Below are 12,777 nucleotides of genomic sequence, written 5' to 3' on the forward strand. Positions count from 1 at the left end.
TTTTTCACTTGAATTTTTCGATAGGGATACGGTTCTATACGGCTCCCAGTTAGCCTCCTTATCTCTCTCTAGTTCTGGGTCGTTATTAATCCTTCGTGTGCCCCTGCTTATCGGCTGAAAGGACACCCCGTCCGAGGCGGCTGTACGGAGCCCACGGAGGAGCCGCTTCTGGCAGCCGTGGAGCCTGTGTTCGGCTGCGGGCGTCATGATGCTCGTGCCGCTGGCGTTCGCACTCGCACCCATGCTGGGCTCCGGCCCCGGCGACGGGAAGGGGCCCCCCGGTGGCCCGCGCTCGGCTCACAACGACACGTCGGCCGGCGACCGCGACGTTTCGGCCAAGAGAGCGCTCTCCCTTCAGGCAAGTTGCTTCGCAGAAGGAACGGCACCTGAAGAAAGCAGCGCATAAAAAAACGATATGCTTTAGAACAGTATGTACAATCAACAGCAGCTTTAAAGGGAACGCTCAGTTGACAGTTAAGAATAAGGGGTTTTATTTTGTAACAGTTTATTACCCAGTTCATTCGTTTTTGCCCTTCTCCCTTTGGTAGTTGTAGCATGTGACGTCACTACTGACACACAAAGAAGCAGTGCTATTCGCTGGCTCCAGTATTGAAGGCTGGGCTAGCCAATGGAAAGGAAGCAAAATAATGTTTCAAGAATTTCTACAATATACAGCCTCTGGTTTATTTTTACTTCAGCGTAGAACATTAAAAAACTTTTAAATGGAATTAACTTTCCAGAGGAAGGCTAGTATTAGCAAAAAGAACTAAATCGTGGGTTCTGACACCTACTCTACTAGCAGTTGGTGGTTATGTGAAAATCGGGTGTTCCCTTTATTATTGTACTCATCTGTACATAATCGACGAAGCGACCGCAGAGGAAATTTCAACTGAGCACACGGAGAAAACACCCCGAATACAAAATAGCGCATCGGCAGCAGAGGGACAGATGAGCTCTGTGGATCGTATTTAATGAACTAGTACCGCCCACCACTCTGATTGGTACCTCGGCGTACTTCAGTCAGTTAACGCTGGATGCAGTGTAAACGATCTCCTAATAAACCTTGCACATATCTTAAGCTGTCACTGTAATTTACTTTCTGCCTTTGAGGCATTCCCTCTCGTCTAAAGACACATCGTGATTCGTCTAAACTGCAGAGCCATGGGGCTCTTCTACATCGAAACGGAGAATTCTTTTATAAAGTCATGTGTCACAGCCTGCATGTTTTGCATTTTTCAGCTTTATAAGCTCGTGAGCGTGTATTGTATTCTTTCATTCGAAATATTGAACGAGTAGTGGTGCTCGATTTGCTGGTGAGGTAAAATAGGCTACTTTGATGCCAGAAGGATGACGTGTCATTGTTAGAAAATTGCGTTGATAAATGACCGCGGAGCGTGCTTCAGAAACTCTTTGACGAGATGGCGGAAATGATAGTTTTTATGAAAGACATTCGTACAACCCTCCTTGTCATCATGCTGTGCTGTCCTTCTGCAGGACTTGTATGTAGAAGACGCCGACGTTGCCGACTCCTGCAACGGCACTGCGCCCAAGAAACTGGAGAACACCTCCGCCTTGTCCGAAGGCGGCCCCTACCGTGCGCCCTACAAACCAGACGCCGATTTGAAGCCGCAGTTTCGGCCCGTGTTCTGCGTCTTCGATACCGAGTGAGCAGCGTCGCTTACATCTTTAATGTATCGCATCATTTGCTAATCATGAATTGGAGGAGTTCATATAACCTTGCTAGAAGTCAAGAATTGCTGACAACTCAAAACTGGAATTGTAGGAGAGAGAAGAAAGAAGGACGATTTTATTTCAAGATGTTGAGTTGAGTTGAGGTGTTCAATGCTACAGGTGGGGTTAGCCTTACTTATTCTGCCGGCAATTGCTCCACCGTAGCGTCCCTTCGATACTAACAATGTCCTAAAGCCTGTCGCATCTACCCCGCTATGCGCACAGTCTCTTATAATAGCACACATTCTCTCCCGCAGCCACCATCTATGCACAAAATCAATCCATACAGTCCACATCACAGTCCACTCCAGAAGTAACCATCTATGCACGTATTCAGTCACAGTAGAACATAGGCCATTGTAGTGCCACAATCCATACGCACATTCACTCGCAGTATACCGTAGTCCACTCCAGAAGACACCATCTACGCATCTACGCACCATCTACCATCTACCATCTACGCAAGATGTCTTTGCCCGCCTCCAAAAGGATGACAATTAAGGACCATTTCACTTTACCCAGAAACGTGTAGAATGGCAGCAGCTGCCAGTATCGAGGCGTACTCTTCTCTGTGAAAGGACCATGACGAGGCAGTGGTCAGGATGCGGTCGAGATTAGTCAGGATATGCGCTAATCCATGTGTTCGCCTCTTCGCATCTCGTCAGTGCTATCGCCCGTATTCAAGATCCTATGGTCAGTATAGGCTGCCTGGAGGGGACATTTAGGTCTGCATCACGTAGGCATGATGTCAGGGCCATCATAGATATTAATGTCATAGCAGTTCAGTTAGGTTGTCGCCATGCAGTTTCTGGTTTCTCCTTAATGAAGTGTTCTTATTGGTCGAGAGAGGTCTCATGGCACACTGACGTCGCCACAACCTGCTCACTGTGGCCGGTGGCAATCTGCCCACCAGATTCTGAGCACACTGTCCACCGTGGCCAAATTCAGTGCAGCTGCCACCTGCCCACCATGGCGCTGCGCATTAGCCTGACGTCGAGCTCGAGAAGAGAATCCTGGGTCTCGCAATCCCCACAGGTCACTGCGCTTGAAACAGCCAAATGCCGTGGCAGTGGCGCGTAGCTTAACCGCCGCACCACTGCGCCAGTAGTGGTATGAGGACTTTGCAATCTATGAATGCGATTGAGATGTTCTTGACGTCGTCAAAATCATACGGCACCGCCAAATTTGAAAATCGGAGGATCCCCAGGATTATTTGGTTGGGCCGCCCTCAAAAATTCCAAAATATTCGCAAATTTTTGAAGTCGACTCACCCGAGGAAATGGATTAAGGTCGAATTAGTATAATGTACCGCATATGATAGTTCAATGGAAGGTATTCGGACATTCCAGAAGGATGACTAATAATAATAATAAAGGAGGGAGTGAAAGAAGAAAAGAAAAAAGAGGTGCCGTAGTGGAGGGCTCCAGAATAATTTTGACCACCTGGGGATCTTTAACGTGCACTGAAATCGCACAGCACACGGGCGCCTTAACGTTTCGCCTCATCGAAACGCAACCGCCGCGATCCGGTTCGAACCCGGGTACTCCGGCTCAGTAGCCGACAGCCCTAACTACTGAGCCACCGCGGCGGGTAAAGATGACTTATGCATATTATTTAGGAGAAATGGAACCGGTTCCAACCGGTGCTTTGGCGGGAAGATCGCAAGATCAGAAGACGCTTATTGTAGGCACCTTGGGAGACAGCCTAAATGCCATCTCATTTTCTTCTTTAAGAATGTGGTTAAGAAGGCCCCCAATTTTTTTATTCCGATTCCATTCTGTTTTCGTAATTCTGGCTATCCGTGATTGGCTGAAGCGAGAGAATATGCCCTGCGATCGTTATTCCTTACCGCCTCAAGCTATGCGATAAGCCTGGACGTGTCGTCGCTTCAGCCAATCACGGATAGCCGGAAATAGGAAAGGAGAATAAAAGCCGAATGAAGTATCTATGACAGCCCAGCACAACACGCCAGCAGCAGGGCACGGTTACTCTAGAGCTAGGACGAGGTGAAGTATAGTGATCAAAGACGTCGCATAATCAATTGGGCAAAACTACTCATGGCTATTCCTGCACGCAACAATAATAATAAACCCATCCCTTTTTCACCGAATCGAATCGAGAAGTGTCGCTGCTTTCAAAGTAAATTTACTATTTACAGTTCCGAACAGTTTTCTACTTCAACAAACAATGATTCGATATGAAAATCTTTTTTTTTTCAAGTTATTAAGAGTGGATAGGAAGAGGAAAACTGGATAAATTTGCCGAAAGGATCTTACGATTAGATATCAACCATTGAGTGAAAGGAAATTGGGCATATAATACGCAAATAACAAATAAAGAGAATAAATTGATAAGCGAGTTCGTCAGCCAGTCTCTTCTTTTTCTTCACAATTTTTTTTTTCTGGAGCAAGTACACGCTACTCGACAGCATTCTTTTACGGCCTCCCTTGTGGCCACAGCTGTGTACCTTTGGGTACATAGTATTTTAAGCTGAACTCGCTTGCATCAAACGGCCTATTCAGAGAATGCTGAAACGTTCCTTGCAGGTACCTCCACCCGAAGAGACCGTATACGCCACTCCAGATACCTACTTCTTTCTGCTCGACCATCATCTTCTACGGCCTGTCCTTCAGCAGATTCAACGCGGCCGTGGACAGCAGCGGTGCAGGAGGCTTCCGCAGACCCTTAGACGCCGAGTTCTTCGAGAACATATCCGCCTCGCGATTTTACGGCCGCCTGCAACACCGAGGCCGGCGTATCCCTTTCTACGTCACCTTCGGTGGTCGCCGCAGTGACAGCGCTGAATTCGTCCGCATGCTCCGGGACCCAACATGGCGCAAGGCAACCGTTGAGGGGATCGTGAACGACACTACGTTGTCGGAGAGGCCCAAATACGACGTAAGCAGGTCCCACCCTTGCAAAAATTTCTTTAGACCATCTATAGACTGTCCATATACTTCTGTCTATAAATTCTGTAGACTCTCTATAAACAAACCCTAGAGAAAAATCTGTAGGAAATCTATAGATTTATGGCCATATACTTTTAGTAGACTTTTGTCTATAGACACGCGATATATTATGAATAGACAAATAAATATCTAAAAAAGAGAATAGATATATATAGTAAATAAGAAGTCTCTAGGCTGTCTATAGACCATTTTGTAAGGGCAAAAGGCCGTTTAAAACTAGAGCTGGAATGTTTTTTTACAACAATAAGTGTTCTGAGTGCGGTGTTTATGGCGTTTGTGGCCTGTAGAGGATTAGGGGTACCTTTTTTAAAGCGGAGATTTGAAAGACGTCACCGATCGCTATGGTATAACATGATCACATGATCACTTTTATCGATGAAAATGCGTCATCTGCGGTCGTCTAGTTGTATGGCTTGTTGGCCTGGAAGTAGGCTCTGTCCTGCCTAGTGTAGCGGGGCGAAGCCAGAGGTGCAGGCACCGGGGTTGCCTCTATGCCGATGACGAAAACGAGAAGTCTAGGATTGTTGAACTGAAGCTGCTGTCTTTGCCATCTAAGACTTTCCTCTCCTTGCCGCACTGCTCTGACGTGGTCGAAGGTTCCCAGGCCGCCTTCCGTTTTCGGCTCTAGGCAAGTGTGGGGAGATACCGCAGCGATGGTCAAAGGGTTTGAGCATCCTCCTCGCACGGGGGAGGTGCGGGGTTTGATCCCCAATTGAACCGGGCACCCATCGGTGATACGATGGTTACAAGCTTCCTCCTGGCCTGATACTCAGCTTATTTAGGGTGAAATACTTGGGAAATGGTTCCTTGACCCCACCTTGAAAAGACAAAAGCACCTAGTCATGGCGCTTATTGCCCACAGATGCTCTTGTGCCGTGCAAAAATTCATCATTATCATCATACTGGAGCTGAGACAGAACGCAGACCAAAGAGCGCAAAGCTGAAAGCGAAAACCTGTCGTTGTGCAGACCATCGCCCCAAAATCCGGCAGCCAACTTCTCTGCGCCTCACTTATGTCGTTTCCAGGATATCTAGAGATATATTAAAATAAAAGGTAAAAGTAAATGAGTCCTTGAAGTAGCACTTTAGGTTTGGTTAGGTTAGGCTATAGGTTAGGTTAGGTTAGGTTAGGTTAAATTAAGTTAGGCTAGGTTAGGTTAGGTATGTTCCAGCACAATGTTTAGCAAGCGCTGGGAGCAAAGGCCCAATTTTCTCACCACCGTTTTGACAAAACTACCGACTTCGCTTCCTTTCCGCAGAAAACAATTCCTGTTCAACCCTTGGCTGTTTCCATGATTTTGTCTGATGTCCGCGTGATAAACGAACCCACGCCTTGAGCTGCGCGAACTCATGCGTTTATTCGTAGTGCACCCTACACTCCAAACAAAGGGTGTAAAAAGGGAGTAAAACTGTCCTCTAGCGCACACCTTTTTATAAAAAGGTTTGCGCTAGAGGACACTTTACTCCCTTTTTATTCCCATATAGGTGTATTTGTGTTTAGGGTGTAGCCTCATCAGAGTTTGTGCGCTTTGGCGGTGTAGAGGCTTAGGGTGCCTTGATGCCAGCGCCGCCGGAGTGGAGACAACTTCAGCGGCGCCGCCATATTGAATCACACGGGATCAGCGGCGCTAGCGTCTGTAACGGCGCCGTTCGTGCTCTCGGCGCGCTTCAAACTGCTTTAACATGAACGGCCTTTTGCAGCGAGAGCTACACTGGGCTACCAGTCGAGCATTTCGCGGTACATGGGAGAGGCCAGTTGTGATTCAATATGGCGGCGTCGCTTAAGTTGTCTCCACCCGACGCTGGCATCGAGGCACATTATAGAGGCCCGCGACACCAGCGCTGCGGGAGCTGGCTCTACAACAATTCTGTAGTGAGCGCTTTGTTAGGCTAAGCTGGATCTTTACCTGTACTTACCACTCCGTTAAGTCCGCCGACCTTAGCGGTCAACCGCGACGCCTGCGATGCTGACGCAGGGCGTGAACCTCGACTGGAACCACCCGGGCGACAACTGCGACGTCCTCAAGCACCCGCAGCTCTTCCACGTTCTCGTCGAGAGCCTCGGCTCCGGCCGGATGAAGGTGATGCTCACGGTGCCGCCGCTGCCGAGATACGCCGCGCAGTACGACCTCGAGCCGCTGCTGGAGAGCGTCGTCCACGTGGTCGTGGCCACGCACAAGCTGCGACCCCGTGGCTCCGTCGACTGCAGCGGAGGAAGGCTGTACGCGGCGCAGGCCTTCCGGGAGATCCGGGACGCGTACAGCGCCGCCTACCGGAGGAAGTTCGCCTACAGCATGGCGGTGAGGAGGGGAATCCCGGCCGTGTGGGTCGTTGTTGTCAGGTGCAAGACAAGAAAAAAAAATGGCAGTGGCTTAACTTGGCTAAAGCCTGGAATTCAGCGAAAATCAAGGACGCTTGCTAAGCGTCTGAGGCTCGTCCGTGGCAGCTCCGCTACACGTTCGCGACAATCGTTCTATATATAGCCACACGACTACGTGGCTGTGACGTGGTATCACATGGGCCTACGACACCCCCATCGGATGTCATCACGGAACTTCACATCACCCCATCGCATGTTGTTAAGGTCAAAGGTCCACACAAAGGTCGCCCAGTGTCAAAGGTCAGAGGTCAGCTCAAGGTCATGGGTGAAGGGTTCAACACCATAACTGTACCACATATGGTAATACATGGCTAACCTTGTTGGGCCGAAGGTCGTTCAAGGTCATTCTCCGGCCTACGCGAAGGCTGCTTTACCTAGCGTAGTGAAGGTTTTCGCTTCAAAATGCTGCTTTTCCACGTCAAAGAGCTCCCTTCCACACAATGGCGTCGGCTGATAGCCCTACTGAAAAATATGTATAGTACTGAATGGGCTAGCAAATAGGGTTATGACACGTTTGGTTTGGATTGATATGAACAACGTCCCAAAGTGGCTCGGCTGCTAGGAGGGACGCCGTAGTGGAGGGCTCGGATAATTTCGACAACCGTGGGTTCTTAACGTGCGCTCACACCGCGCAGTGCACAGACCTCCGCCATCTTTGCTCCATCGAAATGCGTTCCTCCGCGGGCCTCCTCACACAGGTCGGAGGCGACACCTTCGTCACCGCCACCGTGGCGCTGGGAGCGGCGATCCTCCCGTCGCCTGCTCCTCCCTCCGGTCTTGTCCTCCGCCCCAACAAGACGAGCTTCGAGAGCGTCTGCAACGTCGCTCCGTTGTTCGTGAACCCAGACGATACGGAGTGCGTCATGGTCATCACTCAGGTCCTGAACTCGGCGGACGCCGGCAAATTGTATCACGTGAGTGCTTCGCTGGTGTTTGAAAGGACGCGCCAGGCACGAGAGTTGGCATGTGTCGACAGGTTGCCGCCTTCTATAACGACAGAAGGCTTCTTTCAATGAGGAAGCCTGATAATGCGTTTCACAAATATAACGAGCCAAATCAGCGTTATAATTCCGTGAAAGAAACTTTGCTGTGGTCGTGCGACTAACTGGTGAAGTAGGAGACAGTTATACTTTTCTCAAAAAATTGGCACTTGGTTAACCTGGCTAACCATGTAATTCAGCGAAAAACAAGCACGTTTGCTAAGCGTCTGAGGCTCGTCCATGGCAGCTCCGCTACACGCTCGAGACAGCCGTTCTATATATACACCCACACGACCACGTGGCTATGACGTGGTATGACGTGGCTATGACCACGTGGCTATGACGTGCATGGTCTCACGACACCTCACCGGATCTCATCACTTGGCTTCACATCATGCCACGGGATGTTCTTAAGGTCAAAGGTCAATCCAAATGTCACCCATTGTCGAAGGTCAGTGGTCAAAGGTTAACGGTCAACTAAAGGTCATGGGTCAAAGTCGGGGGCCAAGGGTCGACAGCATAAGTGTATTACATATGGTCGTACGCGGCTAACGTGGCTGGGCTGAAGGTCGTTCAAGGTCATTTTCTAGCCTACGCGACTGCTGCTTTACCTAGCGTAGTGAAGCTTCTCGCTTCAAAAACCAGGTCTCATGAGATCACTATGACGCGGCCGGACGGAATGTGTTGAGTGGCTGCCCCGCGTCCAGACCTGCTCTGGCTGTGATTTAGTAGCTGTCTTCCCCACCTTCTGTTGTTGTCGTCACGATTGACGTCACTTCCGAATTAAATGTAAACGAAACGAAAGAATACAAGTTCTTCTTAATTGGTTTCTGGGGGAAAGGAAATGGCGCAGTATCTTTCTCATATATCGTTGGACACCTGAACCGCGCCGTAAAGGAAGGGATAAGGGAGAGAGTGAAAGAAGAAAGGAAGAAAGAGGTGCCTTAGTGGAGGGCTCCGGAATAATTTCGACCACCTGGGGATCTTTAACGTGCACTGGCATCGCACAGCACACGGGCGTCTTAGCGTTTTGCCTCCATAAAAACGCGGCCGCCGCTGTTGGGTTCTGTCCCGTTATTTCAAACATCATATTACGGACGCGGCCAGGGTTGTCCTCATATTAGTGAGGATATAGTTCTATCCTCCACCGTTCCCAGGTTGCCGCCTATGCGGGGCCCAAGCAGATACGGGAACGGATGCACCGATCATACGCCGACGACATGGGCGACGCACCCGTGGTGGTGTTCGATGCGCACCTGGACGACTTCGCCGGCACCTGCCCAGGAGACAGCCCCCGCATGTCGCCCCAGATCGCAGCCATCGCCGAAGGCACTCGGCGCGACCTGGAGTGAACTATGGACCGAACTCTGATTCTGATTTATTTACTAGCTTGGTTTAGTTTAGTTTAGTTACGTGACCACTTTAGCAATTTTTCGTCGGTACAATTAGGATATTCTTGACTGCGAGACGCTCAGATGTAGATTTTTTTTTTACAGTCCACGCTGAATGCGATTCATTGATTGTCGCTGTTCATTTCTGCGCTGTTGCATCTGTACTGTGCATAATTGTGCGGAAAACCAAGGAGTATATTGTTATAAATGTTGAGCGCCCAGCAACCTTATCTGCCCAGCAGACTTTATACTGTCTCACACTAGGAAAAATAAATGAAATCGAATAAAAGGAACCAAGGTTCCTTTAACAGTCTTGCCGGATTTTACTGCAGTTTCACGGTACACTCTCCGTAGTCGTATGATATGCGAAATCTCGCATCCGTGAGTCATTTTGTTGCGGCGCAAATTGGGTTTGAAATTGTCCATTCTAGTGGCATCAATGGAGGCGATTTCCGCAGGCAACCTTGCGTGCCTGGCTTCAGAGTTCGCGTGCTCGTCGATATTCGCTCTGCGTTTGCTGGAGAACTGAATTTCGAGCTTATCCAACTCATGTCAGACAAGTAATGACCTATATGCAGTCACTTAGTCTCCAGTCTATTCAATCAACGAGCACACGACAGGTTTTGCGACAATATCCGGGACGTCATAGGTTGGCCGGCCATGACTTCATATCTTGGCCAAAACTTATTTTCGTGTTCTTGGTTTTTACTGTTAAAAAACTTCTACTTGACAATTTTACATGCGGTTTTTGTTCCTCATAGAGGCGACCTATAAGGAGTGTAATGCGACTATCGGCCCAAAATGTTCAAAACAACCTCGCAGTAGCCCTTAACAGGGTTGACGGAATGTGCACACCCATGAAAAATACATGTGCATTTCGGACGCTCTGGTATGGTCAGGTCTGTTCGAAATTTAATGGGGAGTGCGGCAACTTTATCTTCATTAGTTAATTTCCGGATGGATTTTTTACTAAAGCTTTATAGAGGCCCGTGTACTGTGGGATGTCAGTGCACGTTAAAGAACCCCAGGTGGTCTAAATTTTCCGAGACCTTCACTACGGCGTCCCTCATAGCCTGAGTCGCTTTGGGACGTTAAACCCCCGTAAACCAAACCAAACTAAAGCTTTCATTTTTTTGTACAATGCCCAAGCTTTGCCGTAGCTTCCTAAAAAAAATAAGCATTATCAAAACTTCTCTCGCATCATATCTCCTCACTTTTGACAAGTTACAACATAGACAAAGTGGAACCAGCCATTACGCAATTTACTTCGTTTAAGCCGCCATAGATTGGTTCTTTTCGAGACCCCCACCCACCCTCAAACCTCCTCTACGACTCTATATACTGGTATTATTTTAGTATTGAGAACGCCTCGAATCAATTTACCCCGCCGTTCGTGAATATCGAGTTTTGTGACAACTTTCTAGCTTTAATTTTTCTGCAAAGCGCTTTACTGTTGTATGGCAATCTGTTGCGCCTCCAGTAAGCTTTTCTTCTCCCAAGCTGGTCAGGCAGCAGCTCCCAGAATTTTACTCACGCGGCGTTGCGATTTTAGAGCGAAAAGCTCTACTCCTTCCCATGCTGAGCCTGAAGGTCAACTGGCTCTTAAATTTGACCTCTAGCGGGAGGCGCGCCGCACGTGGCTATGACGTCACGCCATGCGACTCGCCGACGCCACAGCTGCGCGCTTGGCAGTCACGTCTGCTGCTGCGCTGGCTCAACACCCTCTCAATACTTAGGGTGTTGGCTGGCTGCTGCTCGGCCGCTCCTCCTCGCCAGTTGTGGCACGTGATGTTGTCACGTGATTCGCTCTTGCCCTTGGCAGTCACGTCCGCCGCTGCGCCGAGCGCCGCTCTGGACGCTCGCTTTATCTCTGCTACGACATCGACCACTAGTTTAGCCGCTGCGAAAATGGCGACGCTACAGCGATGCAGGTTGCTGACCAAGAGTCTAGCAGACGACAGACCGACCACGCCGTCCGTTTAGAGCAGTGTGCTTCAGCCACGAATCGCTTCCACAAAGACTTCACAGAGAACCAGTTCGGACATGTGTGCAGTGTGTGTGTTTGCGATCTACTGTGGTGCCAGCGGGACCTAAACAACGGTGAGTGAACGAATGCGCTGCCTTCCCATGCTCAGCCATGCTTAACAGAGCTTTCGCTCTGTATATATCCTGGCCAAGCTGAGTTGAGCCACGTTTGCTTTTTTTGTCATCTGCGCTTGCAAAAAGTATCCCCGGCCTCCGAAATTGGGTCACGACAGAAGTGTGACCACATTTTGAACCTGATATGCGCCTTGTAGCGTTCCTTGTTTCCGGGATCTCTATTCTTCCATGTCGGTTTCGTGGCGTACGCACAATTCGTATGGCTCCGGCAAAACGCGGACGCTAGTACCGGCATAAATGCTCCCCGATTGGTGTCGTAAAAGCGCCGCATTTTTTTTTCCCATGCTGACGTGGTTATATGTCAGATATCACCAATGGGTATCGAAAACTCCAGTGAAAACTCCAGTGCGAGAATGAGCAGACGAGGACACCGAAACTACAATCGTGGCCATAATTTCTTTACAGCAGACGACGTATTAGCGAGTGTGTCACTATTGTGTGAGCGCACGGGATATCCGGTAGTTGTTTGTAACCGCTACTTCCACATCTCGGCCTTTGAAAGTGAAAGCAAGAAACAAGTGGTTTAACAATTATTTCAAGCGCACGGGGCCTTACCTCCTGCTGGTCTAGCATCTGCGCGCCGTTATCACACGCAAACGCTCACGCGCGCACGCAAAGAGAAACTACCTCGAACATGACAGCCTATCAATTTTATGTCCGAGTTTTGCCCAACAGATTTCGTGCCACATAGGGGGGGGGGGGGGACAAACTGGCCGCATCGCCTCGTTTTGATTGTTTCTTTGTCGAACTTGAGGAAGCGCAGACTTAAAGCGTTGTATGTCACTGCTCCGAACGCGCTTTAATCTCACCGGCGGCAAAAAAAACGGCAGCAGATGGCGTAACACGCATTGTAAACGTCGGATGCCTGCCTGCTGTTTGCAGTCAACTTTAAAGTTGTCAAGCAGGAACAGCGCAACAAGCAAGCACTACCAAAACTTGCCGCCTTAGGCTCGGCGTGAGCTACGAAAAAAATATTGCAATGATCTTAAGATTAAACTTTTGAGACGGTAAATTTAATTACATAAGATCTGAGAACGTGTACTATAATTTGTGGAAGCAGATTTTGGTAAAATGCTCGGTCAACTCTTCTTCGTGTAGTATTTTTAGTTCCGTATATTGGCTGCAGGGCTGTCTTTCGTCACAAGGTGACGTCACGACGCCTTTGA

At 49.1% G+C, this 12,777-nt stretch overlaps 2 protein-coding genes across 2 annotated transcripts; both read left to right on the plus strand.

Moving 5' to 3' along the window:
• Positions 1-205: 205 nt before the first annotated feature.
• LOC144102191 (uncharacterized) lies at positions 206-6,249 on the plus strand. The gene is made up of 4 exons (XM_077635504.1): positions 206-358; positions 1,495-1,664; positions 4,278-4,629; positions 6,202-6,249. Exons 1-4 carry the CDS (start codon positions 206-208, stop codon positions 6,247-6,249), a joined length of 723 nt encoding a protein of 240 aa, XP_077491630.1.
• Positions 6,250-6,682: 433 nt separating this feature from the next.
• LOC144100111 (uncharacterized) lies at positions 6,683-9,764 on the plus strand. Its single transcript, XM_077633146.1, has 3 exons — positions 6,683-7,000; positions 7,779-7,994; positions 9,218-9,764. The coding sequence occupies exons 1-3, from the start codon at positions 6,776-6,778 to the stop codon at positions 9,410-9,412; spliced, it is 636 nt and encodes a 211-aa protein (XP_077489272.1). The 5' UTR covers positions 6,683-6,775; the 3' UTR covers positions 9,413-9,764.
• The last annotated feature ends 3,013 nt before the right edge of the window (positions 9,765-12,777 follow it).

This window comes from Amblyomma americanum, chromosome 8, assembly GCF_052857255.1.
Source record: "Amblyomma americanum isolate KBUSLIRL-KWMA chromosome 8, ASM5285725v1, whole genome shotgun sequence".
Classification (NCBI taxonomy): domain Eukaryota; kingdom Metazoa; phylum Arthropoda; class Arachnida; order Ixodida; family Ixodidae; genus Amblyomma; species Amblyomma americanum.